General features: G+C 41.9%; 1 protein-coding gene across 2 annotated transcripts in view; it reads right to left on the bottom strand.

Moving 5' to 3' along the window:
• Positions 1-706: 706 nt before the first annotated feature.
• The window catches only part of NAPB (NSF attachment protein beta), a 34,507-nt gene continuing 19,652 nt past the window's right edge, over positions 707-15,561 (bottom strand). For both annotated transcript variants that reach the window (XM_074949698.1, XM_074949700.1), the window contains exons 4-11: positions 13,942-13,988; positions 13,654-13,731; positions 9,732-9,787; positions 9,038-9,122; positions 5,668-5,772; positions 4,151-4,219; positions 3,596-3,646; positions 707-2,660 (exon numbers count right to left, since the gene is read on the bottom strand). In XM_074949698.1, the coding sequence (XP_074805799.1) occupies positions 2,556-2,660; positions 3,596-3,646; positions 4,151-4,219; positions 5,668-5,772; positions 9,038-9,122; positions 9,732-9,787; positions 13,654-13,731; positions 13,942-13,988 (596 nt within the window). In that variant the 3' untranslated portion in view covers positions 707-2,555. The remainder of the gene's footprint in view (positions 2,661-3,595; positions 3,647-4,150; positions 4,220-5,667; positions 5,773-9,037; positions 9,123-9,731; positions 9,788-13,653; positions 13,732-13,941; positions 13,989-15,561) is intronic.

The following is a 15,561-nucleotide window of genomic DNA, read 5'->3' as shown; positions in this document are numbered from 1 at the left end:
TGCTTAGGTCCTGAAAAAATAAATGTGTAACCAGTGCCAAGTTGTAAAAAAAAAAAAAAAGAAAAAAGCTTTCCCACAATTTCTGTATTAACAAAACATGCCTGTGTAGGATTTTCACTAAAGTGTGTTTTATCTGATCTCCAATTATATGTACGATGGCAAGACTAAATTCCTTTTTGAATCAGGAAAGTTATGAAACTGAAAAACACTAATGCCCTTCTACAAACAAAGCTTGACATCTCTTTTCTTTTTCTAAACATAAGCATGCACGTATTTTCCGCTCTGGGGTGCCTGTGTAGAGAGACAGCTGAGTCAACACAGATACAGCACTCAGGTGTGAAAAGTCCACCCCCGGCGCAACAGCTATGCTGACCTAACTCCAGTGTAGATGCAGTTAGATCAACAGGAGAATGCTTTTACCAGCTTAGGTGCTAGTGCTCAGGGCCATGCTTTTCCTACAGACACAGAAAAACCCCTTCCATAGCTGTAGGCTGCATCCACACTGTAGGATTATGTTGGCATATATCTGTTTAAAGGAAAGTTGGACTTGTTCAGGAATAGTTCCCTGGAGGGAGACCCAAGTCAGCCATTTCTAATGTGACCAGCCCCTGTAAGCAAGCGTTAATCACACAAGTTGCAACTTTTTAATGTTTCCCAGCATATCTGAGTCTGTTGCTCATCAGCACCAGCTCCTCCCATTTTTAAAAATTTCCTCTGTGGCCCCGTCAGCCACACATCTCCATCGGACAAACCGAGCACATCGTCTCTAAGAAGCTTTTCAAATTCTAGAAAACGATTTTGTACAATTTCAGTGATAACTCACTAGTGTTCATTCCAGTTACAAGAAAAGCCACACTCACTACATAACACTAAGCCCTTCCTGGTTTAGAAAACAATCAAGTAGAAGTAAGTTTAAATTGATTGTTGATAGGAGTCAATAAAAACCATCTTCTCTCCTGGAATTTTTTATATCATTTGGTCTCCTATCTGATATTTTCTGTAAACAAATGCCATAAGGGTGCTGGCTTGCTAGGGTTACTATACACCCGGCAATCCCATTTTATTAAGGAAAGCTAGAAGCACAAACAAAAGCCAGCTAGTACCCTGTCTGGAATGTGGGTAGGTCCGTGCATATTTGTGGGTAGGTCTTTCCTCCAAAAGAGATGGCCAATCATGGAATACTAGTGTTTTCCTACTTTACAGTATCCAATATTTAAAAAGGTCAAATGACAAGCAGCATTTATGCAAAATAAAGCTAGTAGTCTTTCATTGTGTTAGCAGCACTGGTGATCTAAGAATGGAATAATTTCTACAGCTTATTGGAACTGTATTGAAATATTAAGCCATAACACTGAAACTGCATATGGTCATGAGTCTATCTCACTGTCATACATATATTTAATATAGGTAGCTTGTCTACTATCTCCACTGAAACTAGGATCTGCACACACAAACACAAACTGGGATTCTTCAAGATCATTTTCAATTTCTCCACAGTTTTAAAACAAGCCTGGGCAAGCTGTTGTCCAACAGTGCTGAAGGAGGGTATCTTAGCTAAGATCAAGCCTAATACAATAACTAGGCAGCATACCTTTGACACAGCTTTGCCAACAGCACAAAGGGAAGGAAATAGCGTTCTGGCACATACAAAAAACCTGCAGCAAAGACAACAGCAGGAACTTAGGTAAATGAGAAGTTAGAAAAATATATTATTACCTGTTAAAGTCATCTTAGGGCAGGAGAGATGGTATGCACCAAAAAATAACGTAAGTGGAAAAATATATCCAACAAAAAAAATAGAAGAAACTTACATTTCATATATAGTCCTTAAATAGAAAATACATGATAAGCTAGGTCTTACTTAATGAATGTTTTGGGGAGAAGGTAATTGATTTAATATATTATACGCAGACCCCTCACCTCTGAAGATGAATGTTTTTAGACCCAGGTCATTATGTATTTATTCATGCACACATGTATCTGTATAGTATATACACATACACACATGCATACTGTATATAAAAATCACAAGCATTTCACTAGCATCATTAAAATAGCTCTATCATTTTAAAAACAAAAATCTAATGTCTGACTAAGGTCCATTAAAAACACAGAACTTTAGCAATATGTTAGCATTAGATCAGAAAATATTGTGCGTACTGTATGTCATGGATATTTACAAGCATGGATCAAAAGTGTTGAAGACGATGAGAAATGGCGGCAAAAATAAGTTAAAAATGAAAGACTTTTGGCTCATCAGCTACCAAAAATAAAGATTTTTGCCACAAGCATTTCTTTCACTGATCTCAAAAGTCTTGTGAATCCCTCTATTGCTCTCACATATGGAAGATCTGTCAGCAACACCTAGGAGTATCATTTCTTATCCATCCATGTCATCAAAAAGACACCAGGATACTAACAATACAGGTAATTTGGTTCATAAATAACAAAATTAAGCTAGGTGTAGTGTCAAGTATCCCATAATGGTCCATGGCCATTACACAAAAACAGATTATTTAGGAGTTAGACAACATGCTACATATACCACAAATAATTCACTTTAGGTCTCCATCACCATCTCCTTGAAGTGACTTTTTGATGCGAAGCAACATAGTCGTAAGCCACTGATCCAAGCGAGATATGGAATCAAATTCCTTAACCTAATTGGAAGGAAGTTTAAAACAGTTTAACAGAGGGCAAATGGGAATATTGCTGTCACTACTCCTAGCAGTAAATGGTGTGCTCCATTTCATTTGCTAGTCATTTATTTAAATTTCTGTTAGTTAAATATTCCTTAAACCACCGATACATGTAGTAAAGGGCTGATCCAAAGCTCATTAAAGTCAGTGGGAATTTCAAAGATCAAGCACAAAGAGGCCAGGATTGTTGGGAAAAGAAGGGAAGAGGAAGGAACTAGAGTGGAGAGTAAAGAGTCCTCGAAATGGAGTGATGACCAGTAGGTGAGCACTGGTAATTCAGAAGAACCTCACCCAAGTTTTGGGTTTTTTTTTACACATTATACTTTAGGGGGACTTAAGCCTATGCTTCAGTGCTTTGCTGAGGAGGGATGGTTTGCTGAATAGGGACCTTTAGACATTTTCAGCCGCTCAGTACTGCTGCAACAGCCCGAGGCACCCCATGCCCACTGGTGAATATGGCCTAGAGATGTTTAAAAACTTTTGGAACCTGATCTGCTACTGCACTGATTTCAGCGACATTACACTGTAAAACTGGAGTTACACAGTCGTGAATCAGGCCCTTAGATTGTAAACTCTTTCCATCAGTTCCTCAGGACGGAGACTTTAGACTGAATTTTCATTTACACTAAGGCCTCTACACTGCTCTGTTTACCCTTCCAAAGCGGTGTGAAGCGGCTTCAGTGTACATGGCAATCAGACCCCTTTGCCTGTGTGTTTTGTACAGCACAGAGGATGCTGCCAGTGCTCAAAGAACAACAGTGCCCAGGAACACTTGTGCAAGTAATTTAGCATGCAAAATTAGCGTGCAGAAATGAAGACTTAGAGGGGGGCTCCTTTGAACTTTGGTCCCAGAATAGTCTGCCGCAAATGTATCCGTGTACAGCTTGACTACTTACTGCCTCAGTGTACGCGTCACAGTTTTGGTCCTCATGAGCTTCCAGCAGTTTCTAACAGAATTACAGTCAAGGGTAATACATTAGTATTGAAAATTTATCACTTCAATTTACAGCAGACTGAGCACACACTGCCTGGGTATTCTGTTACCCTGTGGTCTACAGATTACATCTAACGCTTTTCTCCATTAAGAAACCAAAAGAGATAAATATCGAATGCTTGCGCATCGCTCAGAACGATGAACTCCTGAACCTGTTCAACCCAACAATATACAGACAGTGTCTGATACTCTCCAACAGGCCTTTTGGATCTACTGTTATAATATTTGCTTACACATAAATATCTACTTTCATTTCATTATAATTTGTCTCTATTTTAATTGTCTCCCCAGTTACACAAGTTCTGTACAAGTCATGGGGTGTCCTCTAATATGTACAAATCATATGAACAGCTCAACATAGTATATGGTAAGGGAAAGATAGTACAAGTGCAATTTTTTTACTTTCCGACCAACAACAACTTTCAGGGCAACTGTATTTAACATCAGTTCTACTTACTTTCACTAGCTTACACTCTCTCGAATCTGTGAATGCTGGGAACATTTCTTCATACTTCTCAAGAGCAAGCTGAAACAGAGAAGTGAGCCCTTCAGTTGAAATTACTAGAAAAAGCAACCATTAGGTTTCATCTAAATACAAGAGTTATTCTCATAGTTATTGTCTTTATGTAACCTAACCCTAATACACTGTAACAAACAGCGTAACAAAACAGATTCCAATAAAATCCCAAGAACACAAGGAAATTCAGATTTAAGATCCAGACTTGGTCTTTGCCTAACTGGGAATGTGTCTAAGGTGTTGTAAGGGTGGAGGGAAAATAATGTGCTAGAAGGCTTATTTAAGTTTCAATCCCTGTCATTGTGACAGGTGATGCTCCTGCCCCCAGCTAGTCGCACAGCCTCTAAATGGGCTGTTCCCCTTCCACCTAAACTAACATACATTTCTACTGGGGGAAAAAAACTGTCCGCTGTTTGAAGGAGGATGCAGGAAAGGAGAGTTTGGATCTACCTTGAGAGAACTCCAAAAAAGAGGTCATTTCCCTTTCTTCCCTGCAGATTTTAGGAGAAATTAGACACAACAGAGACTGCAGAGCTAAGGGAATGACTTCTGCAGTCCACAGGAGAAAGTACATGCTGCCTCTTAAGCAGAAGCCAGTCACGCTGTGGTCTGTTATTTTTTTCAGCTTGAGCTGTGACTTTAAAGGGCCCTGTTGATTTCAATGTGTGTTGGATCAGGCCATGAAGGTGCAAGTCAGGTCATACATCCCTGGCCTGATCCAACACACACTGGAATCAACAGAACTATCCCGACTGACTTCAGCAGGTGCTGCACCAGAACGTTAATTACCTGACTGAGCCTGCAAGTCAGGGGCAGTACTTAGATGCCTACAAAACAAAAAAAGCAACTCGATTACAGGCAGAATGAAAGTCAGCCCCTGAAAGGACTCCTATATATTCTAAATCCTGATCAAGAGGAGTAACAGAAACAGGTTTCCTTTTGGAGACGCTTAAATCGTGGCCTTTTTATGGGACTGCGCCCACATAAAGATTGTTTTGTTTTGAACAATATGGCGCTAGACAGAGAGTGCTTCCCTTTCTTTTGCAAATAATTGCCGGCACTATTTTGTGGATATGAATGTAGTCATCTGTGCCTCTGCTTGACTCGTGGTAGTTATCTCTCTACGTGCCTTTGTCTGCACCCAAAACTAAGGGCGCCTCCTATTGTTGGCAAGCATAAAAAGGAAATCTGGCTTTGAAAAACAGGCCCTGCCTCAGCAATGATTCCCATGCAAAAATAAAAGTCAATTGTTCTTTTCGAAAAGAAATGCACTGCCATAGCTCAGATCCTACGGTGAATGTTTAATAGTAATCACCGCATATCAAGAGAGAATGTATATTTCACACCCATACTGTGGAAATGCGAGATAGTTCAGTCACATTTGCATTACTTAATGTTGCAAAATTTCATTTATGTGATACTGTACATCCTAGGAGAACACACTAGAGGTCACTAACCTTAGCATTCAACTCATCCACAATGAAGTGGCAGAGAGCAGCTTTAAAGAAATACTCTTTTGCACTGTACTTGAGCAACGGATTATCCATAGTATTTGTTCCAACCTAGATATAAAAAGTTATAGTGACAGTCAGGTTGTATAGTATCTTTTTTTAGTAAGACAAGAACTAAAAACCCCCAAGGTGATCAAAATTACATGTAAGAGCTCACACTTGTTTAAGAGACTGGATTCAAAACATGCAACAAATACCAGAGCCTACGAAAAAAACAACAGCTCAAGAGGTTTCATCTAGTACAACAAAATTCCAAAGTGAAACAAATCAGTCACAAATATTCTTATATATAAAATAATAAAGTGACGTAGGCATTAAAGTTCCCACCTACTGTGGTTGTAAAGATGTATGTGGGCGCACACACCCATCTACCCTCTTTAAGGGTTTATACAGCACATGTCAATGCAGCACTTAAATGCTGTACAATATTTTTTAGGAGAACCACCACCCAGAACAGAAAGGTGATTCTCTCTGTTCCTCCAGAGATCACTCCTGCATGTTGCTGAGCGCTCTCTCCCTGATCCAGCGAAGCACTTAAGCACGTGCTTAGCTGTAAGCACAAACAGTCCCCCTAAAGCCAATGGGACTCCGCATGTACTGAAGGGAGCTGGTGGACTGGGGACAAAGTGCTCAGCACCTTGCAGGACTGAGCCCTCACGGAAGAGGAGTGAGACTGCACGTGTGTGCGCATGTGTAGGATTTTAAAAGAGCACTGATTCTGGGAAAACCACACACTCTCCCTCTAACTAAGTGGTGTTTTGTACTCTGTTTTGTACACTCCAGTCATCAGGGATGCACTCCGTCTCAGCTTTTCTGGCAAGCAATCGGAAACTAGCACCTCTTATAAAGCAGAATGTTGCAGGCAAAGGGAATCCACTCTAGCACCTCCACCAGGTTTGTCTGGCATTACAAACTGACGTTCTGGAGCATGTTACATAGCACTATACAGACACATAGAGGCCAAGTCATGGCTGCCCTGCACAAGATCAGTAGAAGAGGAAGGAGAGTGAAAGGAATTGGTTTCCCAGCACTGCACACCCATACAGGAGGCAGACACCATTTGGATGGCTGCCGTCCTAGAATGCAGGAGGTTCTGTGCTGCCAGCAATATTCCAGACCCCAAAAAGGCCATGTATGGAATGGGAAGAGCATGGCTGTGGCATCATGTCCCCTGCGCACTAGCTCTCGGCTGCTGAGTACTGGCGAGAGCAAAACTTCAGAGCAGATGCAGTAGCCGTCACCAGTCAGCATCCCTGGAGGCATTATGTCCACTCCTCCATGGTGCAAACATAAGACTCCAGCTACCCCTACACTACAATAGTTTGTTTCCCCACATCTTAATGTTTTAGGCCTGATTTGGCAAGGTGCAGGGAGCCCTCAACTCCTATGGAAGTCAGCAGGAGGGGAGGATGCTCAGTAATTCCAGATCAGATGCCCACAGAGCTCTATTTATTGTGCACTGCTTCACAAGTACAGCCTCTCTCGAAGTGCCTTCTATTTGCCATTTGATGCAGACTAGGGAACAGTGATTTGATTCTGTAATATCCTGTACAAGGATTGGGTCCCTAAACGGTTCACAAGCAAAGAGCTGATTTAAAATACTCCCAGCCAAAAAAAATCTTCATTATGACACAATAGCTAAGTTTGCAAACACTGTAGGTGTCAATGAAGACAAAACAGGACAGTCTTACAAAAGGTAAAAAAATATATAAAAATAAAAATTTGAAAGCCAGGAAGTTCACAGATTAGGTTCCACAAACAACCCTAGCTGACCTCACACCAATGGTCATCCTCTAGTTACCTACCAACCCTCATATCTGGAAATTCTGAGCACAAAGGGTAATATGGTGGCAGCAGAATCTCTATTAAAATGATCCACTTAAATGCATCAGCTGCCAGCCAGTCTGCTAGGGATTAGCTCTAGCCATGGATTCCTAATTATTTCACAGTTTCTCTTGATTATTAGTGCTATGCACTAGATCTCAATTAAGACTCAAGCATTAACAACATTTGAGATTCCAGCCATAAGACTATTTTGCGGGTGGGAGAGGTGGGAGGAAGAAAGAAGAGACTTGGAAACACAAGGCACAAATAGCTTTTGGAAAAGTTTTCTAACTCTGCAATCACATGTCCAATCACCCTCAAAGTTTTCCCCAAAATTATACCAGATAGGGAATCCCCACCCCCAACCCAAGTTATAGGCCTTCAAAACTAAGCTTAGAAAGTAAGTTAGAATTTAACCCTGGAACAACTCACAGAAGCAGTATCTACCTTTTTAAGAAAAACAGCTCTGCACTAGATCTCAAAAGAGTCTGGAACAGACTAAATCGGCCAAGCCAATTTCTAGATACTGTGACCAAAAAAAAAAAAAAATCACTCACTTTTTCAAAAAGTAAAATATATTTTTGATAAATTACATCTCAGAAATTTGAGAGACAAGGTGGGTGAAGTAATGTCTTTTATTGGACCAACTTCTGGTTGGTGAGAGAGACAAGTTGTCGAGCTAACACAGAGCTCTTCTTCAGGGAAGAAGAACAGATGCAGTAACTATCACCAGGAAGAAATGCTCTGTGTAAACTCAAAAGCTTGTCTCTCTCTCACCTACAGAAGTTGGTCCAATAAAAGTTATTGCCTCCCTGACCTTGTCTCTCAAATACCCTGGGACCAACACAGCTACAACACCACTGCATATATCTCCCAGTAATGGCTCATCTGATTCATGGCATAGTTTGACAAAAGGAATTCTACTCTTGACAAAGTCCACATGTGAAATTTCACATCCAGTTCAGTTGTACGGAATGGGAAAATCTATGAAATTTCACATCCAGTTCAGTTGTACGGAATGGGAAAATCTATCTTACAACGGGAAGCTAGTTGCAGCCTCGACTACCGAGAGAATGCTGATTCTTTCCACAATTAGGGCAGGAAATGATCTCTTTAGTCCACCTTCCTAAGACCAATGCAAGATTTAGGGCTTGTCTACGTTGTCCCGCAGTTTGGACGACAGGATTGGCAATAACAGTGCACTAATGCATTAATGCAGTCCTGTTTGAAGAGGACTATGTTACCATGAACTAGGAACCCTTTAGTTCATGCCTGCAGTGTCCATGAGGGAGAGTTACAGTGCAGCATTTTAGTGCTCACTGTTATTCACAACCCCACAGTCCAAACTGCGGGGCAGTGTAGACAAGCCCATAGAGTTCCAGTTTTAGTGACCACAGGCCCTGACCCAGACATCAGGAGCAGTATATAATATGCAGTTATGTGACTTCAACTATACTGTCCATTTTATAAAAAAAAGAGTATATATACTAACCTGCTCGTAGATTTCAATTGCCTTCTGGTACTGCTCTAATTGAGCAGCATATGCAGCCACCTTCAGCAGACACCTGTTAGCAGAACTAGAATCAAGAACTTCAGTTAAAATACGTAATGGTACAGTACCTAGTGGTAAATATGTCCATTTCCCTGCTTCTCTAATAGATACATCCACTAGTTAATGTATGTGAAAACATTGCCCAGTAGTTACCTGTTAGAAAAACGACTATATTAAAAATACCAAAATTATTAAACCACTAAGGTCATATGTTGAATCTGAAAGCTTTCTACAAATCTACAGAAAATTCTCTTCCCAGTGACCTATGGTATAATATTCAGCCCCAAAGAGACTAGAAAGTGTGTGCATTAAACATCCCACAGTGGATGGAAGTCAAATATTAAAATCTAAACAAAGGCAGAAATCAGTTTTCACATGCAAGCACCTTAATAGGTCTCCAAAGATCTCCATTTGAATACTCAGACTGACAGGTAGGTAAGTGAATGCCAATTTCATGTACCTAAGTGACAATCTCAGCATCTTAATGCAGGATTTGGACATCTTATTAAAGAATTCACAAATTAGGAGAGGCATATAATACTTGCACATCTTATTATAGGAAAGAAAAAAGAAGGATAAATCCAGACTGTAAATCTTCATTGTTTCAAATAACTATTCTATGAAGAAGACTTGCCTGTTGGATTCTTCTCCTTTGTAGTAATCTGCAGCTTGTTCATAATGTGCAATTGCCTAAAAGACAGACAAAACATTTTTTCTCTCAGCATGTTACTTTTGAGATGAGATTTTGGGGGGAAGACTGTATTTACAAAGATTAGAATTTTTCAAAATTCCTCAGGTGGTTTTAGAGGGATAACATGACATCCCACTGTTATTGTCCCACAAGATTATACCAATATTGACACACTGCGACCCATCCCGAATGAACTCCGATAAAGAGCTCAATCCTGCAAAACTGGACTACTGACTATAACTCTTACAACTGCATGTAATCCCACTGAAATCAAATGGCAAGCTTTGCAGTCAGCTTGGAGAAGGAAAGAACGGAGAGGAGAAAGACCCAGGAGTCCCAGCAGGAAAAAGATAGGGAGATGCCCCAGGACATAATGAGGCTTCTCCAACAGTAAACACAGATGCTGCAGACTCTTGTGGACCTACATGTTCAACAATCCTGGGCTCACCTCCCTTTGCAGTCTATGCAGAACTCCATTGCAGCATCCACCCTCAACATTCCACATGGCATCAAGGGCCGCCGCCCTACCCCTCTACCGCTCCATCCCAGGAGACATTACGGAAAACCACAGCTTCACATACGCTGACCTGGGACAGCCACAGTAGCTGTGTGTGTAGCTAAAATGGACATGAATGTTCTTTCCTCTTGAAAAGTTCCGTTCTATTAATTCATGAAATTTTGAATGTCTTTGCTTTTAAATTGCTCAGATCTTTCTTTTCACTGATTTTGTTACTGAATAAAATTCTATTTGGAAAATAATCCATCTTTATTAGTTCACAGCATATGCTGCAGTGCACCCAGCAGTTCTGAAATCACCTACTTACCCGTTACTGCACAGCATGACAACTCACAGGATCAGTGACCTACAGGGTCTAATAACGATAAATGTACAGCGAGCGCTGCGAAATTAATAGGTGCACTGACAATGTTATAGTCAGACATGTACCCCCAGCACCACACAATTCCTGACAGGCCACAAAACAGCAGGGCCACATAGAGTGCAGTACACCACAATGCGTTACTGACACTGTAAAAGTGCTTCTTCAAAGCCTCCCTGAGTCATACAGCTGCGATAAGCTCTTCTAATAGCCCTTGTGTCTGGCTGTTTGAACTCAGCAGACAGCCTCTCCACCTCTGCCCTCCATCCCAGCAGCAAGCTTCCCCCCTTTGCTTCAAAGATATTATACAGGACACAGCAGGCAGCTATAACCATTGAGATATTTTTCTTACTGAGCTCCCGTCTCGTGAGTAAACAATGTCAGATCTGCCAAATGCACATTCAACTTCATTTTGCACCTGCTGAGCTGGTAGCTGAATCTTTCCTTGCTGCTCTCGAGCTGGCTGCGGTATGGCTTCATGAGTAAGGCTCAGATTTTGTCAGGGATATTTTTAGTAAAAATCACGGATGGGTCATGGGCAATAAATCCCGTGACCTGTCCATGATTTTTACTAAAAATATCCCTGACAAAATGTGGAGAGAGGAGGGTCCAGCACCCCCAGCGGCTGGAGGCTCTGGGGTCCCCTCGCCCTCAGCCATGGCTGGGAACTATGGGGTCCCTGCTCGGCCCGCCGTGGCTGGGCAGAGGCAGGGGGGCTCCTGCAGCCTACAGGAGTTCCAGGGAACCCCCACAGTCCATGGGGGCTGGGAGCTCAGGGGTCCCCTTGATGCCCAGTGCTAGGAGCTGCTGAGGGCCTGCCACCAGCAGCGGCTGAGAGCTGCGGGGCTGCCTGCTGACAGCTCCAGCCCTGGGGCACAAAATGTCACAGAGGTCTCTGGAAGTCATGGATTCCGTGACTTCCATGACCTCTGTGACATAATCGTAGCCTTATTCATGAGCAAGGGGTAGGCTAGTGTCCCCCAGGATCACTACTGGCATTTCAACATCGCCAGTGGTTATCCGCCGGTCATGAAAAAAAGTCCCTCCTTATAGCTTTCTAAAAAGTCCTGTGTTCTTAAAGATGTGAGTGTCATGCACCTTCCCTGACCAGCTCACACTGATGTCAGTGAAGTGTTCCCACTGATCCACCAATGTTTGCATAACCACACAAAAGTAGCCCTTCTGCTGATGCACTCTATGGCAAGGTGCCAAAATAGGGATATGAGTGCTGTTTATTGCTCCACCACAGTTCAGGAACCCCATTGTTGCAAATCCATCCACTGTGTCCTGCACATTACCAAGAGTCACAGTCCTGCGCAGCAGGAGGAGATTAATGGACCTGCACTGAGGCTTGCATTACAGTCACCTGCATGACAATGGCCCCTGCATTGGATTTTCCCACTCCACACTCATTTCCCACTGACCAGTATCAATCCAGCATTGCAAGTTTCCACTCACTTCCCCACAGTCAGTGCAGCTCTCGTTTTGGTCTCCCTGCACTCGAGGTCTGGGGCGAGCTCAGCACACAGATCTGGGAACGTGGCCTTGCGCATTCAAAAGTTCTCCAGCCCCTGTTTGTCATTCCATGCCTGCATTACAATGCAATCCCACCAGTAAGTACTCATGTCCAGAAGCAGCACGCCACCGTCTCCAGCTGCTCCATGAAAGCCAACAACCTTGAATTGGTGCTCACTGTGTCCCACAGCAGTCTGTCCTCCAAGGAATCGTCATGTTCCCCATTGATTTGGTTATTCTTGCAGCTCTGGATTGTGTGTCCTGTGCTTGCAATGCTTACAACAAAGTGCAGAGCTGTGCAGGCGTCCATGCTTCAGTCAGAGAAGGTGGATAGCGAGGAGAGCCATGTAGGTTTGTGGGATTTTGATAAAAGGAGTAAAAATTATGGGATATAAATGACATTACGGGATGGAGACAGCTGCATGCTGGGATGTTGACCCCTTGCTCCCAGTCACCCCTGCGCGACTCGTTTAGGCCCCATCATGCATTGCCAAAAGACTTCCCAAAAGACAGTGCGTTTGACAGTGGCGGGTTGCACACTGGGACTCCTACCCATGTTGCACAACATTGTGCATTGACAAAAGCACTCCTGGTGAGTACATGCACCGCAGACACAAGGAGCCAAGTATGCACGCACAATATACTAACAATGGCAGCTTAATGCCAACATAACTTGGGTCGACCAAAGTTTGAAGTGTACACATGGCCTTAGAGGAAAGAGAGATATCGACTGGATTCACTAAAAATACCACTTCCCATGGCAAACCGGACTTTCCTTGTAGGGTAAAGGGAAAGAGTCTCATCCAAGTCTGTTAGCTCTGACATGCTTAGCATCCAAGGCTGCAGGCACTGCAGACATCCCATCACACTTCTGCAATGATCTGTCAAATCGTACTAAATAGGTGTAGCTTGATTGTCTCCTTCCCCCGCCCCCCAAAGAGCTGTGCCATATAAACAACTTCTGTGCAATTCACACTTTCCTGTCAGTCTTTCACAAACACTTTTAAAATGACCAACAGAGCATCATCCTCATCAGGTCTGAAATGGGATCTGGGGTATTTCAAGAGCACTCGCATAAATCTAAAGTGACTTGCTCAGTCCATCTGCTTCAGGCCTCCATATGAGAGTCAAGCTTGCACTGATGATCATAAGGAAAGGAAGAGGTAACTTAAAAACATGGAAGAGAGCGGGAAAAGAGGCACATAAAAGGCAAAGACCAAACAACTCATCTCTGAGGCTTGATCCTGGTATCACTCACACCAAGTTTAACTACACTAACTTCACACAAGTTACTCCTGACATATACCCACACAGCAATATCGGAAACAAGCCTAGAGACTTTAGGCTCCTGGTAGAGCCTGATTCATGAAGTTCCCTAGGCCAGCAGAGTGAAGTTTCATAATCATATGCAGTTCTGATAGCACATTCAAATGTAGTTTCAATGAAACGTTCTAACAGTTTAATCAGCTTACCTTTTCAATATCTACCAGCTCCGTCTCATAAATCTCTGCAATGGTGATGTGATGCTTGGCAGCAATAGTAAATCGGCCCTAGGATGGACAATTTTTTTTAAAAAAAAAAAAAAAAAAAAAAGGAAAACAGGGTTTTTTTTCCCCCTCTCTCCTTCAAGTACATGCAGCATTTATTACTTTTAATAGAACAATGATTTAGTCTAACTAGTTTAAATAAAGAGGCATCAATCTAAGTTGCCAGACATTGGGATACCAACCCCAACTCCTTAAGGCAATGCAATTTCTTACCAGGTCTGTGTAAATATCGATGGCTGCATTTAAGCAGTTCATAGCCTCTGTAGCGTAAGCATTCAGGAAAAACAATTAAAAATAAAATCAGCTGAGACATCCAGACATTGTTCAACAGTTCAGCTTTCACCAAGGCAAGGCAGTATTTCTGCTGTGTGTCTGTTCTGACCAGAAACCTAAATGGCCAGCTCCTCAAACAACCAGCTACCCAGGCTCTGAAACTGCAGACGTTCATTTTAATGCCCCAAATGTAACACATACAAAAACCTCTGAGATGTGTAACTAAAAGTGCATTTAAGTGCATTTGTATTGGCAAATCTAGTAACCATATAATGCTGAATTCCATGGAGACATGCACATCCTATGAACAAACTGATTTTTCCCAGACCAAATTTTTGGCTTTGAAAAGTTACACATTCAAACAGTAGCATATGCAAAAAACTGTATCCCCAGTCTCTTAGTTTGCTTTTGAAAATTTTGTCCAGAAGAAGCAAGCTTTTAGTGTACTCAAATACCTAGTGAATACACAGGAAACCTATCAATATTCATAAGAACATAAGCATGGCCATACTGGATCAGACCAACAGTCAATCTAGACCTGTATCCAGTCTTCCGACAGTGGCCAGATGCTTCTGAGGGAATGAAAAGAACAGGGCAATTAGCAAGTGATCCATCCCATTGTCCACTCCCAGCTTCTGGCAGTCAGAGCCATTGATGGACCTATCCTCCATGAATTTTTCTAATTCTTTTATGAACCCATTATAGTTTTGGCCTTCACAACATCCCCTAGCAATGAGTTCCGCAGGTTGACTGCACATTGTGTGAAGAAGTTCTTCCTTATGTTTGTTTTAAACCTGCTGCCCATTAATTATATTGGGGGACCCTGGTACTTGTGTTATGTGAGGGGGTAAATAACAGTTTTATATTCACGATCGTCACACCCTTCATAATTTTATAGACCTCTGTCATATCCCCCCTTTCTTGACTCTTTTTTTTTTTTTCTAAGATGAATAGTCCCAGTCTTGTTAATCTCTTATCAGATGGAAGCTGTTCCATCCCCCTATTCATTTTTGTTGCCCTTTTCTGGACTTTTTCCAATTCTAGTATATCTTTTTACAGATGGGGTGACCAGAACTGCATGCAGTATTCAAGGTGTGGGCGTGCTATGGATTTATATAGTGGCATTATGACATTTATTGTCTTATTATTTATCCCTCTCCTGATGGTTCCCAACATTCTGTTTGCTTTTTTGACTGCGGCTGCACATTGAATGGATGTTTTCAGAGAACTATCCACAATGGCTCCAAGATCTTTCTTGAGCGGTAACACCTATTTTAGATCCCATCATTTTGTATGTATAGTTGGGATTATTTTTTCCAATGTATATTACTTTGAATTTATCAACATTGAATTTCATCTGCCATTTTGTCGCTCAGACATTCAGTTTTGCAAGATCCCTTTGTAACTCTTCACAGTCTCCTTTGGATTTAACTGTCTTGAGTAATTTTATATAGTCTGCAAACTTCGCCACCTCACTGTTTGCCCTCTTTTCCAGATCATTTATGAATATTTTGAACAACATTAATCCCAGTTTTCTTTTTTTGTAGCCTTTCTGATCTC

The sequence above is a fragment of the Natator depressus genome, chromosome 3, assembly GCF_965152275.1.
Source record: "Natator depressus isolate rNatDep1 chromosome 3, rNatDep2.hap1, whole genome shotgun sequence".
NCBI classification, from domain to species: Eukaryota; Metazoa; Chordata; order Testudines; family Cheloniidae; genus Natator; species Natator depressus.
Note: the sequence above shows the minus strand (reverse complement) of the source record. Positions and strands in the feature narration are given on the sequence as shown.